The sequence below is a fragment of the Lissotriton vulgaris genome, chromosome 9, assembly GCF_964263255.1.
Source record: "Lissotriton vulgaris chromosome 9, aLisVul1.2, whole genome shotgun sequence".
NCBI classification, from domain to species: domain Eukaryota; kingdom Metazoa; phylum Chordata; class Amphibia; order Caudata; family Salamandridae; genus Lissotriton; species Lissotriton vulgaris.
The window spans coordinates 53,442,204-53,469,744 of NC_141697.1; the positions used below are offsets into that span (position 1 = coordinate 53,442,204).

The 27,541-nt window shown below is 44.2% G+C and overlaps 1 protein-coding gene across 1 annotated transcript in view; it reads left to right on the forward strand.

Moving 5' to 3' along the window:
- The window catches only part of CDIN1 (CDAN1 interacting nuclease 1), a 786,301-nt gene that overhangs the window by 309,109 nt on the left and 449,651 nt on the right, over window positions 1-27,541 (forward strand). Inside the window, exon 5 of the mRNA XM_086936566.1 lies at window positions 14,721-14,793. Coding sequence (XP_086792692.1) covers window positions 14,721-14,793 — 73 coding nt within the window. The remainder of the gene's footprint in view (window positions 1-14,720; window positions 14,794-27,541) is intronic.

Here is a 27,541-nt window from a genome sequence, read left to right on the forward strand (position 1 = left end):
TGTCTTACTTTCTAATGAACCTTATAAACAATAAAGGAGAAGCAAACTTATCAGCTTCCATGAAACTTAGTTCATTATTTCAACAATCACAAGAACAGAGTTCGATTCATAGAAAATAACAAGAATATATTCAAGCAGACTTGATAAATGTGCAATCTGTTTTCATCATTTATACCTAAAGAAGTAAAATATCTAATTCAATAAGGGTTGCCAAATTTAAAAAACTGGATAAGTAGCAGTGTGGCTTCTTCATTCAGTTTTGAGTATTTGTGATTCTGTGTGATTTGATTTTAAGTTGACATAATTCAGACAAATGTATTAATATTTTTTTTTAAGAGTCAACCTGTTGTAGTCTGGCCTCTTTCCAGTGTATTAGAGTCTGGTAGTTTGGCATTGGTTGTTGACCTCGACAAGAACTTATGTTGCATTTGGTCTAGGGCTCTTGGCTGACGTCAGTTTTATAGGCTTTTGACCAGTGATGGTGCTATTAATATACCATATATCTGCTTGAAACCCGTCATTTTCATGCAAAGGTCATAATTGTCAGCTGTAGCTCCCAATCTCTACATCATGTCAAGGATCATCTGAGAACCCTGAATCATCAGCTTTTTGAGACAGTCCTCTTTGTTGTGGGATGGACTGATATGTTCCCTCAGTTGAGAGAAACCATGCTTGGGACCTGACGTGTACATAGGGACGCCGATGAGCTGGTTCCTTTCCTCCATCGGGGGCTTGAATAGTCATTCTGGAGTCTCCATGTGGATGATAAGGCCTTAATTTGTGCAATAGTCAAAAGTGGTATCATGGCATCTGTATTTCCGTGGTATCGCGTGTTTGAAAGGAGTGGTGAGTGACCAGGAACAAGTCCTTTGATTTAGCTTGTGTGGCGAGTTCAGTTTTACATCCATCGGGCACCATGTAAGATGGTCATTGTTGGATCTGGGCACCCAGCTGAAGGAATAAAGGATGCAATGATCATTCCCAATTCCTTATATTTCACAAACCTGCCAGGAGTAGAGGTGGAACAATGTATGTATTCAATCCCGAACGTTCTAGGTTCTTCAAACCACTATAGCACAGTGGCGAACCATGCTGATCTCCGATTCTTCTCAAAGCCAACAGACGGGGAGATAAACTTTTTGCTTTTTCACTGTTCCTGAAGCTCTGATGTCAGAGAGGTGAACCACGCTCCTTTGTTATTGTTCCCAATCCCACTAAACATATAGGCAAACTTTGTTGCCAACACTTCCAAATCCATAAGGCGTAGATGATCGAGTCCCCTTCGTCACTCCCAAACTGATCAGGGATAGAGCCATTCAATGCTTCTTCACTCCTCATACTTAGGGGTGGTTCAGGCCTAGAGCTCATCACTGATACTTTGCCATTCACTAACACATCAGGGATAGACTATATCAACGCTACGTCACTGTCATTTCCAAACTCATCAGACATAGCAGTGGTTTGGTGCTACTTCGTCGATTCCAAACCCATCATGCATTGGGATGATCCATGCTACTTCGTCATTCCCAAACTCTTCAGGGATAGAGATCATTGAAGCTATTTCATCGCCAGGCCAAAACTCATCGCACGTATAGAGGGGGTTAAGTGCTACTTCTTTGTCATCCACAATCCAATCAGGCATGGAAGCCTTGATTTTACAAAGAGACTGGGAATTCTGGGAAACTGAAAATCAAATATTCCTTTCTTGGCAGACCGATATCTAACCAAGTACCTTGCTCTAATACAGGGGATATGATCGAAGGGCTGTAAATGATTCTTTGAAATATTACTGTACATGGACTGTTTTTCAGCTTTTGTTTCTATATCATACACTTAGATGAGTGTTTTCCTGACCTCTTTTATTAATAACTAGCCTAGCATCAACATGCTCCCTATATATTAGGTCATGTGTATATTTTACCTGAGTAAGCCTCTTTATTGAATGTTTGCCAGCGGTTTCAAAGCTCGTATTTCACATAGAAGAGATCTTCACTGTGAATTATTTCCTGTAATTCATAATAATGACTTAATTTGCAGAATAATTTGCAGAATAATTTGCTTCCCTAAAAAAAAAAAAATGCATTACTTTACTATGTAACACAGCATTACTTATTTTTTCAGTGGTGGTTAAAAATACACTCTCACAATGATAGTTCTGCTCTCAGAACATAAATCAGCACACCTGACAAGCTCACCCTGACAGGCTAAAACGGATCCATGAATCTGCCAATGACTCTGCTCCAGAGTGTGAAATAAAAATAGGAAACACAGAAGTATGTCAGCAAAAAGTTACACTGTCCCACATTGCACTTTATTTTCTTCCTTTCTAAGTCTCGTTATACCTATGTATTGTGTCGATGTGGCACAAAAGAAAAGCGCATTCTAGAATACATGTGTTTAGTTTCCTTACAATGCACTTTCCAGTTACAATTTGACTTTTAATAATGCACTTTGTTGCATAAAACACATTTCTCAAACACGGACTGACATATCTGCAGTCTCAACAAAGAATGAATACTAGACTAGATGGATGACACTCAAATATGCCAACGTTTCTAAAGAGGTCTAAAATCAATATATCATGTAATGTAAAAAACATATAACATGTAACGTGTAATATGGCTTTCTGCCTCCTGGTTTGTATATGTCACTAGAACCAAAATGATATATATATCGCTTACTGAAGATACCTGGTGGGCTAGTTGGCCCCCAGTGACCCTCAGGATTGAAGGGGAATTAATCCCCCAACTGAAAATGAGCCACGTCACATGTTTGCACAGTGGTGAAGGCAGGACCAGATGTGACAAGTGTGCAAATGCGCTCTGTGGCGCATTTTAAATTGGGGGATTAAGTCCCCTTGTATCCTGAGGGTCCCTGGGGGCCAACTAGCCCACCAGGTACCATCAGTAAGCGCAACAGAGCAGTGTTGCAAAGAAGTGTAAAAAGGGGCGTGGCCTTGGACCACCTCTCTGCAACGTAGCTCTGTGGCACTTACTGGAGGTACCTTGTGGTCTAGTTGGCCCCCAGGTACCCTCAGGATTCAAGGAGACTTAATCCCTCAACTTAAAACGCGCCACGGGGTGCGTTTGCACACTTGTCACATCAGGCCCCTCCCTTCACCACTGTGCAAATGGGACCTCTGGCGCGATGTAAGTTGGGGGATTAAGTCCCCTTGAATCCTGAGGGTCCCTTGGGTCCAACTAACCCACCAGGTACCTCCAGTAAGCGCCACAGAGCTGCGTTGCAGAGAGGTGTTAAAAGGGGCGTGGCCTTGAACCGCCTCTCTGCAAGCAGCTCTGTTGCGCTTACTGGTGGAACCTGGTGGGCTAGTTGGCACCCAGGGACCCTCAGGATTCAAGGGGACTTAATCTCCCAACTTAAAATGTGCCACGGGCCCGTTTGTACAGTGGTAAAGGCAGGGGGAGGGCCTGATGTGACAAGTGTGCAAACGCACTCTGTGGCGTGTTTTAAGTTGGGGGATGAAGTCCCCTTGAATCCTAAGGGTCCTTTGGGGCCCACTAGCCCACCAGGGCTAGTTGGCCCCCAGGCACCCTCAGGAATCAGGGAGACTTAATCCCCCAACTTACAACGTGCTTGGGGGCACGTTTGCACAGTGGTGAAGGGATGGAGCGGGCCTGATATAAGAAGTTAGCAATCCTGCTGTGTGGGACTTACTGGTAATAATAATAAAAGGGATAGTTGGCCCCCAAGGTTGACGTTGGGGGCTCACTACTCCTCCATTTGCCTCCAGTACATCCCAGTGGGATTGCTAAAATGTGCTCTGAGGCCACGCTTACCTTTCTCCACCACTCTGGAAACGCGACTGGTATGTTATAGTTAGAAATTAGCATTTAAAAACCTTTGAAATTCACTGAAAAAATCACAGGTTTTATTAAGGTTATAGTCAGTTGGACATTTCACTCCTACAAAACCAGAGAAATTCTGCTGTTATGGTTAGTTCAGCTAACTATAACTCCCGCCCCCGCAATGCACTGTTGATGATGTCACATATTACATAATTTATGACATGGTCAGTGACATCACTGATGACATCTCAAATGACATCACTGATGACATCCACTTGAAAATCTGATGCACCTCCTCACACCCTAATATAAACTTTGATACACCAACTGTAAAATACAAACTGCAATTTTCGAAACCATTGACACACCAATATTAGTTACTTCATACACACTCACTGATTCCTAGGTCTACACACACATCCACTCATACACCCATACAATCACTCATACATGCAGCCACTCATTATTACAACACTATCATATGCACTCATATACCTATACAGACACTCACACACCGCCACTCATCCATGGAGTTACTCACACACCTAGTCAGTCATACAAAGAATCAATTACAGTTCCATTTACTCACCTATACTCCATTGTCTGCTAGAGGGTGTACGTACACATTGAAAAGAGTGGGGCTCAAGGATGAGCCCTGGGGCACTCCACATTTAAGCTGATGAACCTACGACAGACAAGGTCCTTCTCTGACCTGGAAACTTATATTGTTAACCCATGAAGTGAGCCTTTCTAACACCCTTCCAGTGATGCCTACCCTCTTCAGCCTGCGTTGGAGGATAGAATGGGAAACTGTATCGAAAGCTGCACTGAAATAGAGACGAATGATCTCAGCTGACCCTCTCGGATCTAGTGTCTTCTTGAGGCCCGCCAAGCCCAGTAAGAGAGCCGTCTCTGTACTGCATCAGAGTCGGAAGTCTGTTTCCATCTGGTTTCCAAAAAACGGTCCGGTAACTGTTTACCAGTTTTTTCTAAAATCTTGCTGACACCTTGGGGCAGAGTTATTTGTCCATAATTCATAGCAGGTTCAGGATTTTAGGAGGGCTTTTTTAGCAGCAGACTAATAATCGCATGCTTCTACGAGTCCGGAACTGGTCCATAGCTGCTGCCATGATAATGTTGCTGTTCAATTGAGGGAAAGTCTAAAGGTCCAAAGAGGCCTTTTTGCCTGGTACGCCCTCATTGATGATAGAATGCAGGTCTGGTTCTCCTGCCAGGGAGTCATATATATGGCTGACCTTTCTGAGAAAGATGTTGGCTAGCTGTTCGCAGCATTCCTTTGAGGGAGAGGGGCTTGCTCCTGCGCCTTTAGGTTCTAAAAAACAGTCTACGATCAAATTGATCTCTTTGGAGGGTTGTGAGGACTGGGAGATCCGATCAGCAAAGTCCGCTAAACTAGCTCTTCTGATTGCATGCTGGAATTTTTTCTAGGTTTTTTTGTAAATGGCCTTCTTCTCTTTCTCATATTGGAGTCTCCATTTCCTTTCCTACCTCTTACATTCCTTCTTTAGCTTCCTAATCTCTGAGACCCATTTGGCACTATCTTTGGTGCAGAGAGACATCTGGAGTTGACTTGGGATGAGTGCCTCTAGTGTCAACTCAATCCATTCCTCAAAAGCCAAATAAACTGTGGTGGTGTGGTTTATTATATCACCAGAACCTTTTGATGGTGATATTGGCCCAGATTACACATTTGTGTGTGTGTGTCTCAGTCTGTCTGTCAGTCTGTCTATTGTTCTAGTTAAGATTGTGTTTCCATAGGAAATACATTTCTTGTGTTGCTAATAACTTTGGCACTGTTTAACAAATCTTCAAAAAACTTTCCATATAAGTGCTCTTTTTTGACTAGTTTATGCCTGGTGATCCGTCAAGCAGGGACGGGAATAACAAAAAAAAGAGATTGCAAAACGTGTTTTCCCATAGGAACTTTAGAAACTGCTAGAGCCTAAACAGCCAAACTGATTTGCACTGAATTTGCCAGAAAGCTAGATCTTTGTCCAAAAAGAGTGCTTTTTGTATTTTGGTGTAAATCTGGTCAGTAGGTTTTGTGCAATTAATGCTCAGAAACTTTGTATATCTAGGGACGCCGAGCCTCCGCGGATGCCGACAGATATCAAGATGAAATCCGATTGGCTGCCACCATCTCAACCAGGAAGTGATGGTAGCCAGCTTAGGACTCAGGGACTGGTTCCGTAGACCTAAAAAAAAAAGTTCAAAATAATATAAGGGCAGGCTAAGGATGCCCTGACCCTCTAAGCCTGGGGCTAGAAAAAAAAATGCAGCAACATTGAAAAAATGAAAAAAAACAAGTGAAGCTCCCGTATTTGTTTTTGGGACTGAAAACAGATCAAAATATTTCTTGTTCCTAGAGCTGCTCCCTACGGCTGGGAACAATGCCGGCTCTTGCTGTATGTAGGGAACCGGCTGGGGTCTTGGGGCTCCCCCCACAGCCCCCAATTAGTATATTTTGGGTGTCCTGGGTGAGCACCAGTTCACCCAACCTTAAAAAATATGGTCCCTGGGAAATGGGGTCCCCAGGGCCAATAGTGGGTCTGAAAAGGGGGCCACATGTTCTCCTCTCTTTATTTAAGAGTGGCCCTAATGGGCTACCCAGAGCCAAATAAGGCTTGAGGAGGGCCTGCACATCCCCCCTCTCCATTATTTAAGTGGTGGGACTGCGGGTTGGGGGATAGGGTCCCCAGTGTCTAGTAAGGCTCGGGAAGGGGGCGGGGGGGCAGGTGGCTACCCCCCTTTACATTTTTTTTTAAACCTGACTGGATGGGGTCTGCAGGCCCTAATGAGGCTTGGGGAGGATGCCACATGTCTTACCTCACCTTTAAAATATATATGGCCTTGAGGTCCCCAGGGTCATAATCGTTCGGAGGGTAGGGGTCATGCGGCTCCCCTCCCCTATAAAAAAAGAAATAGCCCTGGGGATGGGGTCCCCAGGGCCAGGCCCTCTGACCAGCCCCCTGCAGAGCACGGCCAAAGGCTGTGTGTAGAGTGGGGTTGGCCGCAAGCTAGGCCTTGTGGCCTACCCCTCCCGTACACGGCCTAAGGCCATATGTACGGTGGGGTTGGCTTTATGCAGGGAAGTGGCCGCAGGTCAGGCGCTGTGGTTAACCCCCCGTCATGCACAACGGATGGCCCTGCATAGTGTCTGGTTGTCTGCCTTTACGGGGTTTGGCTGCAGGCCTGGCCTTTTGGCAATCTCCCTAATGCGCTTGTCATAAGGCCAGGCACAGCATGGTGATGACTGCAGGGTCTAGCCTCATAGCCAAGCCCTCCTCATCCGTGCCCGGCGGGTGGTTGGATTTACGTATGGTAATTAAATATTACTTTATTTTGACAAAAAGACAGAAAAAAAGACATAGAAATATGCTGAAAAAAACAAAGGTTAACCCCTTTGACGCTGATGACGAGCTTAGCTCGTCATGAAGTACACCTCTCGTATGCTCATGACGAGCTGAGCTCGTCATGAACCGCGGGATTTTCGAATCTTCAGCGCACAGCGGGAAAATGCGCCGCACCGATGGTGTTAAAGTAATGTTATAGTTAGGTGAAATGTTCAGAAACAACGTAACTTTTTAAACTCCAAAAAACAGACATTCACTAGTTATAGTTATCTCTAATATATATATATGTGCGTGTGTGTGTGTGTGTGTATATATTATATATATATATATATATATGTTATATATGTTATATATATTTTTTTTACCCTCTCACTCAATTGCAATATATATACGTATACATATATAGCAGAAAAAATTGGGACCTCCCTGCACAAAGAATAGCAGAACAGACAGCGAACCACAGTTTGGTACCATCAGTTCTGATTTGTTGCAAACAATCCTCCATATTTTTAATTTTAGAGGCAAATGTCCGATTTTTAGAACGATGGTGATAGCAGTCACAAACAGAAAAAATGTATATAAATAAATTGAATCAAAGCACATTTGCCAGACACAGCGGCAGCCAGCCCCGTCAAGCTCTGCGATGCTGATATATAAATGTACACATCTCATCAATTTTTATGGTTGCCACTGATTAAAGATATACGGACTCATAAAGGAGCTGGTGTGGCATCAATCGCTGGCAGATGCAGTGATGGCTCGTTTTCAATACTAAGTACAACATAAAGGTGGCAGCTGGATGGCGGGCAGGTAATAATCCGCCGACATGGGTTGTTGCAACAAATCCCAAAGGGGTCGGCTGCTGGCGGGTGTGCGGCAGTACACGCTGCCAGCGGATCCAGGTGGATATATTCAGGGGAATAGACGCCTTTTCTAAAACATATTCTTATGGAGGATTTAATAAAAGCTTGTCCCTACAGTGTCCCTTACTATTTACCTTCTGGCTTAACACAGCAGTCTCCAACCTGCCTACACAGAAACACTTTGTGAGTAAGGTTCCTCACAGCACTTGAACACCCAACCGTACGAAAGGAACCTGTGCGTTTCATTGCCACTACATAGTCTGGTTTGTCGCAGAATAAGGAGTTGGCAAGAACAGGAATATGATGTGGTACTCGCTACAAATTAGGAATAGTGATGGAGAAAAAAAAGGGATTAGGAACTGGATTCTGATCTGTGACTCAAGGGTTGTTTCTCATTCATAAATTTGTTTTCAACAGGTAGCCATTCACGGGTTCCTAAATCGGTTACTTTTTGTTTCTTCCACAGCCGTTTATTTTGACACAATCAATTCACTTTTTAGAAACTAGGCAAAACTGTTTTGTTGAACTCGGCATATCTTTTTCTGGGTGAAACGCGACATCTGACTGAAATCTAGTCATTTCGCTTTGGGACGTAGGAGTAATTATTCAATCTGCTGTTGCTGTGTGCTCTGAACAGAATAGGACTTCTGCTCTCTCCGGTGGGCTCAGAATCCATAAAGTAGTAGCATGGTTAACTTATTCGGTCTGGTAGATTACACAATAACAAGGCAAAAGCATTGAGCACCTATTTGTTCTGGCAAGACCACGCCTACTCCTCGTTGGTTTGGGAACGAAAAGGAGTATCGATCATACTTAATCCTACTGGGGTTGGAAATGATGGTGAAGTAGCTTGAACATCTCTATCCCTGATGAGATTTTGCGATTGCAAAGTAGTGGGGATCACCTCTATGCCTATGTGGGTTGGAAAAGACGTAGTAGCTTAGAACCACCCGCATACATGACGACGACTTTGGAAATGAAAATGATGTACCACTGATCCTCTCTATCCCTGAGGAGTTCGGGAATGATGACGTAGCAGGGATCCTCTCTATAACTGACGGGTTTGGACATGACGATAATGTAGCACTGAACCAGCTCTATGTATGAGGAGTTTCCGAATAGACAAAGTAACATTGATCATGTATATCCTTGACGAATTTTGGAATGATGAAGTATGAATCGTCTCTACACCTGACCGATTTGGACATGATGATGAAATAGCACTGAACCACCTCTGCCATCAACACAAAATACACAAAGGCCTCCTTTCTCAAGACTTTGCGGTTGACCCAAAGACTATGTCCAGTTTCCGTAACGCCCTACTCGCAGTGTCTAGCTGGAGCAGTTTGAACTGTGTCTACAGAGGATGAAAAGGTTATTCCGTTGGGCTGTATTATTCTCAAGTACTGATCATGCTAAGCCACCTATGGGTAAATCACAATGCACACCTGATAGACTGGTCCTCTCACATGTGGGGGGGGGAACAGGTGAAGGAGTTGCGATGGGTGGATCAGGCTGGGTAAAATGAACCTCTCTTCAATCACTCGAACACTTGAAAAGTAGTTGTTTACATTTTCAGTCATACAGATCCTGGATTCTAAATTTCCACAATCTGATTGATCCGTCAATTTTCTGGGTAGAAGGGCACATTGCGTCCTCATGTGTATAGATGTCAAAAAGTGATCCGTGAGCGACGCCTATGAAAATTGATAGTCATCCTGCCCTCTTCCCCAAGTGAGATCATGCCCTGTGTGTGCTTCGCTGATGCCACATGATGTAGCAGCTTTCACAGACACATGTTCATGGCTGTGGCAACATGGCACCTGTAGCTGGCACAGCACCCCTCTTTGGAACGAAACAACAAAAACAGAAAATCACTGCATATTGAGGGAATCCATATTGCACAGGAGGCTTCCAGAGCTTAATAAATCTGAGCTCGCATTTTGTGAGGTGAAAGTCGTGCTCTCTGGTGCAATGGAAATGGATAATAGCTGATGTCTTCCAGCAAACTCTGCAACATCAGCTCCAAGAGATGGAGGAGGGATGTTGACTTTGAATTGGGAGCGGAAAGTATGTTTGCAATCATATCACCAGTAAGACCTGGAAGGCCATCATAAGTTTAATTTACTTCAAGATTAATTTCTGAAGGATACTTCTGAGTATACACCTTTGAACTCTAACAAGAGTGAAACGCACTGCTGTACTTGATGTTATTCCACTTCTGTGACAGTTTGCCTGGAATAGTAAATGTGTATGTTTTAGGCGCCACCTGGTATTTTGATATTTTGATAACGCAGACCCAATATACCAGACGTTGTGGGGCTAAAATAGAGCATTGTTATGTCTCAATTGATGGTCTCAACTGAGGCCCTTACCCACTGCTCCTTTTGTAGCCAGACAATTATGTGAGCATCTCTAGAGAGCGGCTTTAACTCCGCCCACATGTTGGGAGCCAGGAGGACTCGTTTGATTGGGCAGGAGTTGTGTGCTTCCACAAAAAGTGCTTGCCGTCCGCACAGCTGGGATCATTGTATTTTATCCAGCTGTGTGATTTTGAACTTTCAGGGGCACACACATGACATTGTAAATAAGTGGCTTGGGTAACTAGATAATTTACAGTGTTCGTCTTTCTCTGGCAGCAGCACGGGTGGGAGGAGGGCAGCCGTGAGGAATTTACACAATGCCATATGTTGTTGAATTTGTATGTGTTTTATTGAGATTGCATTGGAGGGTGAATGGAAGAATGAATTAGTGGATGGATGATTGGATGTGCGAGTGCAAAGATTAGAGGAAATGTATGCTTAAACCCATCAAGAGTCTCTTTCCTTCGTAAGCCAGACCTGTTGGCGTTGCCAATGCTTGTTTTGTTCAGTTGTCTGCCATTTGCATATTCCTATAAACCTCGATAAGCAGGAACCTTGAGATGAGGGTTGCCTGCAGGGGGTGCGTCGCTGCAGGCCCCAGTGAGCTGTAAACGAAAGAAAAGACTGGCTTCCTACAAAATTGGTGGGACAAAGCGTGTTAAATAATAGCGATTTTGTCATTCCATCAAGTATTTAAAGGGCCAATGAAGGGAAGCAACCGAGGGGGATTCACGCCGCTATGAATGATGGTTGCGCTCTGACGTGGAGCGTGATGGGCACATGATTAATATGAAAATTAGAGGGGCGGCTCACACCTGCACTAATGGGGGGTGTCCTCACAGCCTGGCTGTCCATGAGCAGTTTCAATCGTTTTCTGGTCCCCCTTGCGGTGGGCTCCCGGGGGAAGGGGCTGCTCTGTGGAAGGCATGCTCCTGCCTTGGGCTTCGTAGCACTGAGGTGCCAGAGACCGCCTGGTAGAAATCGCCCATAGCTCAGCACTTGGCATGCACGCCGCCATCTTGTCTGCAGTTTGTAGCATCCACGGCAGTGTGGAGGGTCAGTCATCGCGCGCCACCGAAGGCGACACTGCATCTGTGATTGTTCTGCAGGCAACAAGCGAGACTCTTTATTTTTTATGGACAAAGAGTGAGATTCGCCTGCTGCACCGTTCTTTAAAGTAAGTGCCAAATGTTGCATTTTTAATGCAAAATTGCATCAAATAAAGAAAGGTGAACGTCATCAGGCCAGAGGACGCTGTTTTTTTCTGCCGCTCGAGTAGATTCTCTTGCACCCGCTTTCTCAATGCGAGCAGTAGCGCCCTCCCGGGCGGTGGCCTGGCGCTCGATTTTCGTGCTTGCCAACTTAACGTTGGCGAGCCACGTGACGGTTGGCGGAGTTTTTCTGAAACTCAAAACTCCACCGGCCGTCTAGTCAATGGTCTACAAGAGGGAAGACAAGTGAGTGGATATGGGCGGGGCCGCCTCTAGGATGGAGGAAGGGATGGAAAGAGAAATTAAGAAGCAGGACTGCAAGAGAGAAGACGACCACTGGTTGTTAGACCTAATGGTGATAAGCACCTTGGAAAAAGTATTGCAGAGTGCAAGCAAGCTGCAGTCAGGTGGATGCGCAGCCCAGGCGTAACACACAAAACAACAACTCGTTATTCCAGCTAGTAGGTACAAAACTGTGAGGCACCCATGTACATATAATCCCATTGACTTGGGTCTCTGAAATAATGCGGCAGTGGGTGGCCAAATTATGCAGCATACACTGTGGCAATATTAACTCGCTAGTCTGCCATTTATAAACACATTGGTACAAAAGGAATCGGAGTGCTGTGCAAAATATAAAGGATGCTAAAGAAAGAAAAATATACACAATCACCAGATCCTGATGGTCTTGTATGGGCACTATTTTATTAACACTGACCCTTCTAGCGGTCAGAATAAAATAGTCCCGTAAAGTAAGACAAACCTACATCCTTCCACCTCTTGTAATTAAATGAGTGCATCTGCCTCTCTACTGTTTATCCTTTATATGTTATAGAAATGGTTTTCTCTTTGCCCACAGTGGCCCTTCTGGCACAGCAGCTTCGGTTAAGAAACAACGTTGCAGAAGAGAACATTACACATGTATGGGGTGAAAGGAAGATGCCGCATTAGAACAACCTCTGGACAAATAGGGTGGCATAAAGTTCCACACGTGACGATCCACGTCATAGCAGCTGTTCCGGGTCGTTAACTTTAACAGTGCACATGTCATTAAAAAACTGCTACTCCAGAAAAAGTCCATCAAAACACCCAAAACATCTCAAACTGGATCCTGAAGACTCATTTGGATCTTTCATGGGTGGAAAACAATCACCCCAGTGGAGGTCTGCACTCCTCAGGTGCCCAACTAGGGTAATAAAAGGATTTCTGAGCAGTTTACAGTTTGCCTAGACATAAACTGCCGGCATGCTAGACGGTCCTGAGTCTGCAAAATTGGTCTTTCAGGCTAAGGGGGGAGTCGGACTCGTCCTTTGCGCTCTAGCTTGAGGCATGCACCATGGCGTGTGCCTCAAAGTTGAGAAGGACCCGTCCCTTTCCAGGCACTTTCCCACCAACTTGTGGCCGGCTCAGAGCAATGTAGATGTGAGGAGGAAAACTTCTCAGTTGGTGGTCTCTTTCCAAAGGTTGCCACGGAAAGCGGGCTATCCTCGTCCGCAGGCTTCGATATGCTGTTTCCACCTCATTCGCAAATCCCTGAGGAGGAAAGAACTGCTCCAACCAATGGGCTTATGTACAAGAGGCTCTACCCTCTCTCTGGTTCGTCTCTGTGATGCAACCTACTCTACCTGACCTAGGGATCCTCTTGTCTCCGTGTTCCTGTCTAATCTTCTTAACCATCACAGTAACACGGACACACAACAAAGTCCTACACAACGCCTACAGCTAGCTTGAGCCTAGGACTATCGGACTAAAATCGTAAGCAGACTGCCCAGGAGATCCCATTGGTGGGCCACGGGGCTCACTGGAGCTTACACTTCCGTGTGTGGAAGGGTCATATAAATATACAAATGGGATACGGCCCCAGTTCCCTTGCCCAGACCAGGACTGGTGTAGGAGCAATTCACTGGATCCCCTGACTCAGCTTTACAAGACAGGTTGCATATACACTCCCCTGAGTCCAAGAGTACATGTTCCTGGATCCTATGGAAATATTTATTTTAGCCTCACTTGGCCTTTCACGGTTCAGGGGCCTGCAGTGGTTTGGGCAGAGAGAAGTCCCACCTGCGAGGTGTGTTGGGCGGATCGCAAACTGCTCTGGTAGCCCAGGCTGTGGATGTGGGAGATGCGGCACGAGCTATATGCACTGACTAACCCCATAACACCCCTACATGTCTGCTGGGATAGGATGGGTAGCTATAGTAGAGGGAGTAGCCAGTCCTCCTTTCCCACCCCTAGCTTGAATAGCTGAAGGCCCAGGGCCAGCATCCTAGCAAGTGGATAAAACGAATGCCATTGTTTTGGGAACACTCCTATTTAGGGTCTTGAAAAAGCAAAATACTGTGGTATGTAAAAATAGATTATAACATGAGGAGGTAGAAAAAGAAATCCAAGGCCCTCTAATCCAGTAATTTCCCTACTAGTTGTCGCGTATTCAGAACCTCGTTTGTGTCCACTTAACCCACTCAGATAGCCCCTAACTCCTGCTGCCCTTTGGGAATGTTGGGCTTTGTGATGTATTGCTTTATCTTACACATGTTCTTCTCCCCACCTGTGGACGTGCACGTGTAGAACCATGAAGTCTAGTCCTGAGAAGGCGCTTTCTGCGGAGGCCTGTACATGCTTCCCACGCCGCCACGTCTCCGATGTGGACAGACTCCTCCTTGTCAAGCCCTGGCAGAGACTGTAAACGTCAAGATGACATTGGTTCATAGGTTGATGCCAGGACTTCATAGATGTGGCAGCTGCTGGGAAACTGGTATTCCCTTTCATCAAGCAAGGCTCATCTTTTTCTGTAACCTGAGATGTGACCTAGGAGAACACAAGCACTTCACCCAAATAGCTTTGCAGAAGCTGGGTAAAGGTTTGAAAGCTGTGCTCCAGGCTTTCCTCCCACCCCACTAGGCCTCTTCTGCTCCCATCTAACTGCAAGTTATCTCTCAATTTCATAAACCATAATGTTTAACTATGATGAGGTTTGTCTCTGATTTCAGTACACTGTTTCCATCTAAGGGATTGGTAAGCTCCTTCTTGCATTCCCCCAATCACCTGTAGGCACACCGTTCTAGCTTTGAGACCTTTAACTCTCTACTTTTTTTCCTCACAGGTGGACTTTTCCCCGGCTCTGATGGCTCGCATTGTGCTGGAACGGTATCTGCAAATTCGCGACGGAGTTGATCGTAAGTTTTATTTTAATCAAGCCTTCCAGACCAATAAGCAGCTGAGAGGCATTTTACACTGTGAAGTAAAAGCTACTAGCCTTGGTCACAAAAGGGTTTGCGATTGCAATAATCGGAAACTGAAACCGCGTAATTCTGATGTAACACAAGATTATTCATCAATAAGGGGAGTCCCTTGTGGAAAAGGATGAGTGTTTGAGGTTCATGAAGGCATAAACATAGCTGGGAGGATGCTGCTGTATGTGAAAAGAGATCACAGCTCTTCAATTGATAAAAAATATAATTTTGAGTAAATTCGAGCAGCTATTTTATTGGGATGCAGCATCTGAATTATGTTGTGGGAAACAACATCAAGGAAATATCTTTCCTCTATTAATGCTGTGGTCAATGTAACAAAGCTTTTGGGTTCATCAAGACGACATTAGCTCCTCGTTGATTTAGATCCCTCTTTCTTTAAACGGCTCCGGGCCTTATTTGTGTCTGACACAATCTGTCTTTTCAAATCTTGCTCGAAGAAGCCATCTTAAAGCAGTCCTGTTCAAATGTAGAAGTAAGCTATCATCAGTTTGAGGGTTGAACCCGCTCCATATAGATTACACACAATAAAATGAATTTTCTAGTTATGTGAATTTTGGGATCAAACTTATCTTCATTGCAGCCAGCTACTCTGATAAGTGAAGAGGCTTCTCAAAATCAAAGCACACAAAGGAAGCTAAAATCAAATGTGTAGGCGTGCAGGTCATCCAGGAAACCATGGCATCTGTTAATCTACTTTTAATGGTTCATTGGATTTAAATGGTGCTGGGAAGATCTCTGCATATCCTGCTGGTGACCGGTTTGAATGCAGGAATCTTCTATTCAGCCATCATTTTTGCAAGGTTCATGAAATGACTACCTTTGATTTTGAATAGTCAAAAATATTGTATTGTAGGTACATCTATGTTCTTATTTTTTTAAGGATTATTTAGATTGTTTTTTTTATATATCATAGTACGGTTTCCCTGTTGTTGCGTGTTTGTTTTATGATGACAGATATACATAGGAATTAGTAGTTCATGGTGGTTGGATGTAGTGGACCAGCGTTTTTAAGGAGTTTAGAAAGGAGATCACAGAATTGTCATAACAAAAAACCTTCATGGCTGCAAAGCAATCCTAGAGGACTTCTGAACTCCCAGGTTGATGAATTTCGTTAAGGATTTATTAGTTATCAATACTTCTGAAAAAGGTGTTACTTTAACCTATTTTATTGTAGCTTCATGTTTTGATCTGCTCTGAATGCATTTCTTCAAATGAGGTTGTCCAGCCTGGATACGGTCCGTCTACCTTCAGCCCAAGTCATTGTAGATTTCTTGGAAGATTGGACATGGTATTGCCTTACCTGGAATGCTCTGCCGCTCTACGCATCAACACATTGGGTTAAGGGATCTCTTGATGTTACAATGCAGCACGCTCCCTCTCTTCTTTGCACATTTAACATTTTCAACAATCCTTCGCTTCCACTACTAAGAGCGATTTCAATATTTGAGGGAAACTGTTCCTTTTCATGTTATCTCATGACTAGTTTGATTGTTGTCTTAGTATGGTTTCTAGTTTCCTTCACCCCAGTTAATTTCTACTTATTTCTGCATCAAGCTTGTCTTCAAAATGAAGTTTTTGTGAAAGGACAGCACATTACTTGTAATAGTTGTTAATTTATTAACAAAAATGTGTACATTTTACACCTCACCCAGCAAGAAAGATTTATAGGGTCTAGTTTAATCACATTGTCTTATCAAACTGTTGCAATTGTTTTGCGTACATCTACTTTTGATTCTCCCCTGCCTTGCACTAAAACCAGACTTGACAGTAAGTGACGCCTCTAATCCCTGCTTCCTGACAATAGTCTGACAAAAGCATGGGATAAAGAGTATGGACAGGTATATGGTCAGTGAACACTCCCTGGTCATTGTGGATAGTTGTTCGAAACACCCCCTTACAGCGTTATTAGGCAATGCAACAAAAGGTGAAATCCCCCCATAACTAAATTCCATGTTTACAATTATTTCAATATCTCTGTTTATCTAAACCGATAAAAGTCCTCTTTTTCACTATTTGATTTCGAGATCCTGCACATATTCTGCACAATGTGTCTTTGGACATCAAAGGATCACCCCATGTGCACCATCAGAGCAGTATTACATGCAGCGCAAAACACACGACAATCACTACAGCCAATTATGACCTCCCTGTGCAGGACCTCCCCACAGGACTGGAACCAGGAAATTTCTTCTTGGAAACACATCCACACCAAGCACTCCACTCATAGATGTGCACACAACAAACAACGCAAAAGAAGAATAGAGGTTGCAAAAGACAAAAGAAGAAAAATCACGAGGAACCCCTGAGAAGGAGAACATCTGGAAGAAACTTGCAGATGGGAAACCGAATCTTAATACACAGAAAAGGAAGGTTTAACACGTGCCACCTATCATGTCATCCAATGCATACCGTACAAAAAACGAAAAAGAACTGTGATCATGGATAAAAAGGATGCACAGAGCCTACATAAACTCTCCTCCTCCTAGCATCTAGACAGAGGCGGCCTTCATATTGAAATTCAGAGGCTGATGGAGCCGGCGTACCATGAGTCTGGGGGAAGCAAAGCACAGCAAATGCAAAGGATATGTTGGCGAAAAGAGGTACATGTTTGGAGGTCAACTGAGTCCACCAGCCATCGATCACTCGGGTGCTGATCAGATAATTTCTAGGGGCAGCCTATAGTACCCACGGAGAACAGAGGTACTCCACCTGGCTGAGGCACTAGAATGACGGGGTCCCATTGCTATTATGAGGCACGTAAGCTTGGCACTGGTTTATTATAGGTTCCAACTTGTTAGTAGGGGAGGGATGTAATGGAGAAAGCTCGGTCCACGTTTGATGGTGCTGCCATTTTGTGGAGTGTCGTCGCTTACCACCAGATCTGTGTACGCGCGTCTTCTTTCAGCGTGCGCCTTGTTAGTTGAGAGGGGCGTACTAGGGGGGATCACACTGAGAAAGACAATGAAATGAAAGGTTGGGCTATGCATAAATAATTTAAATAATGACACGATTGGGGATCTCTCCGTTTCTAATCCACACTGCTAGTATAAAACATGATTAACATTATTCACAAAAAATTAAAATCAATTGAAATGGATTAGAAACATAGAAAAATATAAGCGGGAAAAAAAATCAGCCAATTGGCAGTAAACACATTTAAAAAAAATCCCTAAGAAATATACGGGAAAAATGACATGGCCACGTTTGTTTATTTGTTTATTTTTTTGAAGAGAAAATGTGACGTTCATCTACCAACAGCTGCACGGTTAGAAACGGGAGAAAAAAAAACACACCAAACGGTTGTGTGATACTATTACCTGCTGCAGGAAGGAGGTAAAAAAAACACATTGTGCTTTTTTAATGGTTGGGTATTGGAAGATAAACCGTCGGAATGAAGGACGCCTTTCCCGCGCGCCCGCCGAAGAGAGTGCAGCCTCGGGAGGCGGTTCCCGCCTAAATTAATTTGCCACTGGAAAAATACATTGTGTTATTTTCTCGGTGTCAGATGCATGATTAAAACCGGCTGTTAAGTGAGCTCTGGGGATTGGCTCGTAAAAGATTTATGAGTAATATTCAATGTGATATTCAAAGTGGGTCATGAATATCCGGCTAAATTGCTCTGCTTTTTTCCCCGGACTAGGCAGGAGTTAGTCAACTGCCCCATAAATATTTGCCTAGTCTCCTGGAAGGGGAAGGGGCCGTTCCCGTGTTCTGCAGCGGTTTTATTGCATTGCCTGCTGTTTACCTTTGTGAGGGAGGCTGTTGTGGGGGCAAAGGCGGGAGGACTGCGGCTCATGCTCAAACCTGGCCGATGCACTTGAAATCTCGAATGCTAAAGAGGTCATGGGGCTGCTAGTGTGGGGCCACGTGTGTTTGCTAAGAAGATCATGTCTGACACTGTGTGGCCATGATCTATTTGTTGCAGAGGTCGTCTGGCTGCCAGTGTTGCACACATGTTGTCTTTGCTAAAGAGGTCATCTGTCCGTGTGCTGCCATGTTGTATTTGTTACAGAGGTCATCTGTCCGCCAGTGTGCAGCCATCTTGCATTTGCGAAAGGTCATCTGACTGCTAGAGTGCGGCCATGTTGCATTCGCTAAAGCGGTTATCTGACCGCCAGTGTGCAGCCATCTTGCGTTTGTGAAAGGTCATCTGGCTGCTAGAGTGCGGCCATGTTGTATTTGCTAAAGAGGTCGTCTGTCTTCCAGCGTGCAGCCATCTTGCAAGCGCGGAAGAGGTAATCTGTCTGTCTGCCAGCGTGCAGCCATGTTGTATTTATGAAAGAGGTCATTTGGTTGCCAGAGTGTGGCGATGTTACAGTCACGAAAGGGGTCACCTGGATGCTAGAGTGCGGCCATGTTGTATTCGCTAAAGAGTTCGTCTGAGTGCCAGGGGGCAGCCATTTTGCAATAGTGAAAGCGATTGTTTGACTGCTAGAGGGCAGCCATATTGCATTTGCTGAAGAGGTCGTCTGACTGCCACTGTGCAGCCATTTTGCATTAGCGAAAGAGGTCAGCTGGTTGCCAGTGCGATTACCATGTTGTCTTTGTGTTATCATTTTTTTATTGACATTTTGAGAAAATTGCATCGTAAGTACAATAAAGTTAATAATAACTTACAATTTGAATGATATGAATAAATATACGGAATACATGGAAAAGAAAAAGAGAGAATGCATATATAATACATACTATGCACCAATAAATAACACTTACAACTATAAAGATAAATAGTAAGGTATACCGTGTTGTCTTTGCTATTGAGGTAATCTGGCAGTGTGAGGCCATGTTGTCTTTGCTAAAGAGGTCGTCTGGCTGCCAGTGTGACGACCAAGTTCTCTCTGCTAAAGAAGTCATCTGTCTGCCATTGTGCGGCCATGTTGTTTTTGTCGTTCAATGGTGTTCCTTATGCGCATCATCATGGAGTCCAGCGCCCCTCAGCATTCAATCGGGCTGCAGCAGGATGAAGGTGTTTGGGCAGGGAGGGAACATAGGCTGTAGAGTGGGCTGCAGTGATGCCTCACCAGCAAATCACATGGTGTCAGGCTGGTGGCGGCGGAGAGGCGGGGTGGTGGAGGGTGCTGCGATTTAATCAAGAGAGAGATTAAAGTGGATGTGTGTTATTTTCTGGGACTCGGCAGCAGCACATTTGTCACCGTCAGGGCCCTGATTGCTATGGACCTGCTGCTCTCTGGAGCTCGTGAAGAAAGCGGTCTGCAGCAGGTAGATCAGCCGAGGCAGGTCCATCTCAGACACCGTTAACGGCAGAAAAAAGCGCAAATTCATTGGCTTGGGAATCACAGAAGTTAATAGAGGCCCATAAATCTGAGAGTGCCTTTAATGCATCTTTTATAACGCCTTTGTGGCGCCCTTACTGCTCACCCCTCTTTTCCCTTTAAGGGAATGGGACCAAAGGGGGGGGGCTTGATTGCATTCGGTGCCTTTTTTACACTGCACAATGAAATCGGAAGGAGAGTAATTTTTAGTGTACGCCGCTGTGTATCAGAGCCTCAATAAATCCGCGCCACTCTGGAATAAAATGCCTCGGCTGCGTACACTGGAGGGCAGAGGCGGTTCTACGACGAGTCTCCTGCAGGGTCGGCCCAAGAGACAATGCAAGAGGCGGGGCCTATTTGTATTCTTGTGCTGTGCTTATACAAAATGATTACATATAATCTAATGTATTGCGGTTCATGAGGCGCGTTGCATTTCTCAAAGAGAGCACACCGATAGCATTGTTGCTCCTCAACAGGAGGCCGTATTCTGAATGTTGGACAAAAAGAAAGATGCAGACACTTTTTAAAATTATTTAAAAAAAAAAAAATGTTGCTGTGTAGTATCAGTTGTCCAAAGAAAGTCTGAATTTATGTTGGTTATCTAAGTGTGAAGCTTTCTACGTCCAGAACTGTCTTTGTTTGTTTGTCACAGTGTTTGTAAATTGTATTTATGTTTCACCTTTTACATCTCACAAGGCCTTGAATCGATTTTGAAGTACGAAGCGCACTTCTGCGAAACCTAAGGTTAGATGTAAATTGGTAGTAGATTAGTAATATGTGCTTCCTTTTCCCTTGTAGTGTTAGTTGTGGTAAGCGTACGTTTGTGCTCTTGTGATCTCATCCATTTACTCTAGTGTTTTGAGCAGGGATAGATTAATTGAGGTGGATTAGTAAAGGGGAGGATGTTAGGTGCTATTTGGAGTGATTAACATGAGCGGCCGTTAGTGGATGAATTGGATAGGAGAAGGGAACAGTTTGGAAATCTGTAGTAGTCAGAAAGTGTTGGGATGAGTCACAGTGGAGATAGGACCGATAGAGATTTTTTTTTCATAATTAAAAAATAATTGAAATGTATTCAGACATATCAAAATATATATATATATATTTATTTATCCCAACAAAGACGTCACTTGTTCCCCAACCCTCTTCAATGCGGTGGGGTAGTGAGCCCCTCTGTATTCCAACAATCCAGTTTCCCACTATCACACTTTCCACCCGGCAAATAAAGGGGAAACGGGCCGTCACTTGTATGTGATTGTAGCTGTTCCTGTGAATAAGGAGCCTATTGCTTTGAAACGCATCGGGCTGTTTTGCTGCATGTGTTACTAAACATGGTATAAAAAGCATACGAGTGGCGACCCGTCTCCTTTTTATTCGCCGGATGGATAGCGTGATAATGGGATGCCGGATTGTTGGGGGGATATCTATATCTTACACTTCCACATAGACACGCCCATATTGTGCATAAATATACGTACATTCCCATATAAATAACATTTAGTATTTTTTATTGAATTTTTTTTGTTTCACCTGTGTATATATAGGTACCTTTCCTATAATCATATATACATACATTGAGGTATGTATTATCATACAAAGAAGCATATGCCATATGTGTTCATCTACATGTTATGTCTCAACATATATTTCCATGTGTACACACGTATTTATATATGAAAAACTTTCATGTGCGTATATGTGCATGTAACTGCAAACACATGTATGTAGGTACATCCATATACAAAGCCTACACCCCTACTGATGCACACATGAATATGGGCACAACACTGAATGTATAAATAACAGTCAATATTTTATATATGTATGTATATCTTTAAACATAACAATACAAATGGCTATATGTTTACGTAAACATACAGCCAGCCGACCTGTGCCATCCCTATACAAAGTACAGACCCATATACACCCACATATGTACATACCCATTACGATGTCTTTATACATAGACATGTATTTGTGTAAGGGGGAAATATGCATGCATTGACTACATGTAGATATTTTTTTAACGTCTTGTGCATTTCATTACTTTGTTGCTTTGTGAACATATCCGGAAGAGCCAGCTGTTGACTAGTTTCTGAAGCTGAGATGGCTCTTACTAGATCGTATGTTTTGGGGTAACAATTCCCATAGGTTGGCTGCATGTTCAGAGAAAGAGGCCCCACCGATGTTTCTTTTCTTGCATGTTGGGATGTTGAGATGGTGGTAGCAGTCTAGAGCGTAGGTTTCTTTGTTGGATGTACTTTGTGATTTTCTTTCTGATGAAGAGTGGTCCTTTGCCATGGATTGCCTTGTGTGCGATACAAAGCTGCTTGAAGGACGATCTTCTGGTAACCAGTGTATGGCCCTCAAGGCAGGGGTGACATGTGCTTGTGACTTGTCATGTAGGAGTAGACTGGAAAGGGATTTCTGAATTCTCTTTAATCTTCTTGTTGTTGATAACGGTGAGCCAGGATACCGACCAGTATTGTAATTGAATAGGACAAGAGAGATGATCACCAGAGCTAGTGGGGGAATCCTACGTGTGGGAAATCCTGATCTTGATATCGTATCCTCTTGGGAATTCATGGCCAGCTTGGAGTCTGTGGAGGTCCTACTTGGTCAGGCCTGGTGAGGAGAGGGCCATAGGTTTTCCAGTCACCCCTGGTGAGTATTTCAGTTTTGGGGACGTTCAATTTGAGGTGGCTTCATGTCATCCACTGGGCAACAGCCCAAAGACAACTGAAGGTTTTGCTGTTTCCAATGTCATTGGGGTTTTCTAGTTTAAGGAGCATCTGCAGTTTGTGTGCGTAGTTATGGCAGATCAAGTAAAAAACATTAATCAGTTCCAGTAAGAATTTCATGTGGATGTTGAATAGAAGGGGTGTGATGATAGCGTCTTGAGGGACTCCTTCTTTTATGCCGTAGGTTTTTGATGAGAGGAAGGGGAGTATGGAGGATATTTATTCTATTGTGTAAGTTGGACAAGATCCAGCTGAGAACAATTTCCTCTATTCCGGCTTCTCTGAGTCTTAGGACAAGTTCTCACCCGTTTGGAGAACAGATTTGGTGTCCTAATTTCCTCCAGGGCCTGTTTTCCATAGGAGGTCAGAGGTGGGTCTGTAGTTGGACAATATCTTAGGGTTGGCACATGCTTTTTAAAGGGAAGAAGGATGGTTTTTCAGATTTCATGTGAATTCGGCCAGGGTGCCATGTGTTGAGATTTGTTGATGAGGTTGCTGGTGATCGAGCTGGTGCTGGCTGGCTGAGGGTGTTGACATTTGCACCCAAAGGTGTTTGAATGTTAGACGATCATTCTGATTTAATCTGTGTACGCAGTGGCCTGCCCGCTGGAGGGACAGTGGTAAGCTGGATTTACCAGTGCTTAGAATGATGTCAGTAGCAGATATTGCAGGGTTAGCTGAAAATAAGTCATTTCTTTTTTCTGAAGATTTTGATGAGTTTGTTACAGAGATCTTTGGAGGGAGATGAGATGGCAACACAACCCTTTGTAGTTACCATTACTTTGTAGGCCTGGATCAGTTCTCAGGTGGAATCTTCGGCTTCTGGGAGTCAGTATTGAAAATGTGCCTTTGATGATGTATTGCAGAAAGCTTTCTTGCAGCTGGCTTGTGTTCAACACTTAGTCCAGATGGCAGCACCCAGAACTTGCTCCAGTGTTGCTCTGCCACCTTGTTTTAAAGTGTTCATCATGTGTTATCTACTTACGTCTTTTACTTTTTTGGGTATTAATGGACTAGTTGAATGGATGCATTTATGACAAATAACTACAGATGATTAGCGATGTAGATTGTGTTTATAAGAGGTGGGTCAAGACTGTCCAATAGAGCTTGTGTTTGGGTATAAATACTTACAGTTTAGTTGGGTAAAGGCTGTACCCAGTTTGGCTGTGCTCCAGGGTTGGGGGGAAGCCCCCTTCTTTAGTGGAAGAGATGCTGGTGCGGTCCATCCAGGAGAGGTGGTGGGAACCTGTATACATAGGTACTGGGGTCTGTGAGAGCAAGAAGTGCAGGGTACTGCTGAGTTCGTGTAGTGTTAGTTGCTTTACATTTTCATGGAGCCCAGGATATTGCTATCCTTGATTGCTTGAGCCGAGCTGCTAGTTTGGCCAGTTGCCAGTTATTTATATTTTCAAGAAGGAACATGTATTTTGTGATTGACAATACAACTTCTGCTGAATCAAGGAGGTTACCTGTGAATATGCTGAGGCTCCTCTGCCTTGGGGCTTTAGTGGTTGACTAGTATACACTAAAAGAATGTAGATGGTTCCTGATGGTCAAGGTGTTTGTCATGAGTTCAGTTTGGCTGAGTCACTGCCTCTCCCTTGAGGGTAACAGATCCTCAGTCAAATGTCATCTGGTTGTCACATTCCCCATGTAGTAATATTCTTAGATTATTCAAGATCTTCATGGATTTCAGTGGATTGAAATAAGATGGCCAGGTGTGATAATGCCGTAACGCAGGTCCTTGTTGTTGTATATGTCTAGGAAACAAAGAGAATATTCCATTTCTTAGGTGACCTTTCACACATTCCTTAACTCACCTGAGTAAGCCGGCAGTATCCAGAGACGGCCATGGTGTTGTTGATAAAGAAGTATTATCTTCATCTTTGAACACCGTTGAGGCTTACAAGCAAGCGAAGGCAGTTTGTCTTATCCTTTCTATGGTCAAGAGTCTTCCGAAAAGATTGAGATGCGTCCCAAATACACCACAATGCAGTCATCGGTTAAGTGCCTGAGGTGGTGATTGAGAAACCTATGGAAGCTAGCAGAAGTCATAACGAAACCTTAAGACAATCACAAGTATTTCCCGCTTCCAAAACATGTGGCAAAATGTTTGTTTGACTCATTAACCTAACCTAGCGTGCTACGCTCCCCTCATTCCAAGTCTGACTTGTGGCACCACAAGCTCCTGTGGTCAGAGTTATGGTGCTGGTGGACTCATCCAACTCTAAGGCCCTCATTAGGAGTGATCACTTAACTTGGATGGGGCTGTTGATGGTTGTTAGCAGCTCCATCAGATGTACTCCAAGAACTATGAGCCTTGAGACCCTCACCGGTGAGTAGCGCGCTTTACAAACCCCTGATTGATTGATTGAACTATGAGATCCACTTGAACACCGCGGATCTGTTTACTTTCACCCAGAGATTTCAGCAGCTACAGGGAGCCGAAATCCCCAAGGGAAAGACCTGTCCAAAAGGAGAAATTACCCGGGGAATCGAACCCAGAATGACTGATTCCCCTGTAATTCCTTGTTTTGTGGTACACCGTTGGGGTCCAACTCTTAATGGCCTTGATTTTCCTCCACCGCTGATGTTACGGGTACCCCTAGTATCAGCAATGGCAGAGCTGGCGAATTATCGGCCCGTTAAGAGGGTCATTCGTACTAAGGGGCTAAGTACACAATAAAAAACATCTTCAGTGATGCCTTGGATGTTAAGCAAGGACGGAAGGATGAATTATCTGTAATAATTAAGGTGTCAACCCTGTTCTTATGGCTGCCAGAAAATTGTGTAATGGGTTTTGTGAAACTCTCCAATAGCAAGTTGATTAACCTTTAGGCTTTTAGGACAGCATCTTGCAGGACCCTTTTACAAGTGCAATTTAGAAAAGGGCCAAGCAGCCAAGGTTTATCCATCGAACTCCTAATGAACATCAACATCAACCCACTCTTCTGTACTTTATGTACCGTGATTTTCAGGTGTGCCCTTGCATGGTCACGTGCGGAAGTGGAGTTGTGCTGGCACTATTTTCTTTTAGGAGGGACCTGTATAAATTCTGTTGCAAGTGTATTTGTTTGTATCCCCAGACTCCTGTTGCACAGAGGACATTCCCTAAGCCAGTTCAAAGGTGATTTAGAAATTATTTACGATTGTAGGACCTCTGCACCCAGAATGAGGGAATTACTCTGTCACATCTGTTCTGCACAATTTTGGTGTTCATTGAGACTACGTTTTAGTCCGTACCAACTCTTCGTAACACCCAAACGTGTGGGCAGTCTCCATCCTTTAACCAACAGATATTGCGCCACTCCTCAAGTCCATCGTCTAGGAGGATCTTTATGCACTGCGTCCTGGAAGAGCCCTTGAGAATAACTTTTTGTGGGCTAAATCCATCCTTCTTTAGACCGACCGTATTCTACAAATGGTCCTATCTTGAGACTCTCATTTGATGCCTTTTCAATTTCTGATTAATGCAAAATGTCTGATTTGTATTTTATTTAGAGGTTCTTATTGAACCTGTAGTTGCCCAAAGGCGTCCTGGTCCTGGATTAGAGAGATACGGATATAGTATTGCAGAGTGAGCCAAGTTTAAAGGGCATTGATGACCTAATCAGTATCCGCTATTTTCCAAAAACATTCTCCCATCTCGTCAGCTAAGAAGCCGCGTGAGCTGTTTGGGATGTATTCTCCAGGTACTAAGCTGTGGACCTTCTGAGGTTCCTTCATGCTTCTCATCAGTTTGTGTGGCTGATCCTTTCCTACTATGCCCCTTTTAGATTCCATGCTGATCAGTCTTTGCATGAGTCTGAAGAGAGGAGTACATGGAGTACTATTTACTGGCAGATCCTAGTCCCTTTCTTAATGAATCTGCCCACTTTCCCTCATCTGTCCTGGACAGTTATGGTACTTGTGAAGGAGGAGTCTGTGCGTGGGCTTTGTAAGCCCTGGTCCTCAAGAGATGGCCCGTGGTGAGAACGTGCCGTGAGACTGGAGGAAGGCAACCTAACTATTCCAGTGCAAGAGTTGCGGTCTTGAGTATCTTTTACTTTGTGGCATGTTTTGGCAGGTCGTTTCTCTTTTAGGGTGAACCCTGGCACAGTAAACATCTGTAGGAAGGAACCCAATGGAGACATTGAAGTAGGAAGGGAGCTGCTGCGCTTGGCTTTCCTGATGTGCTAGAACTAGAATAATTCCTGATGTTCAGGTGGAGAGCCTTGGAAAGACATGGCACACATTTTGCAGGAGTCCTAAGTGCAGGAGATATTGTTCCTTGGTTAAAAGGGAGAGGAAAATACTCATTTGGGGCTCTTATTTTATTCACCCCAAATCACCTGACAAAAATGCTCGCCGGCGCCGCTCACGATGGTGACCTCTCGAGGATTTACACTTGACATGATAAAGGCACCTGATGAGGTCTACTCATCCATGTTGTGGAGACACTTCTGTGGACATCCTTCCATGTGCGGGGGCCTCCTGTGCTCACCATCCTGGAGGCTGCATGGTCAATGAAGAAGGTTATGCGTGCCATCAGTTGTGCAACACCACCTTGGCTTGGGCCTCGCCAAGGGCTGGATCCTCTTGGCTTTTGTACAAACCTATGTTGGCCCATGAAACAGACCTGGGCTCAATGGTTTGTTGAAATCAGTTAAGGCTGTA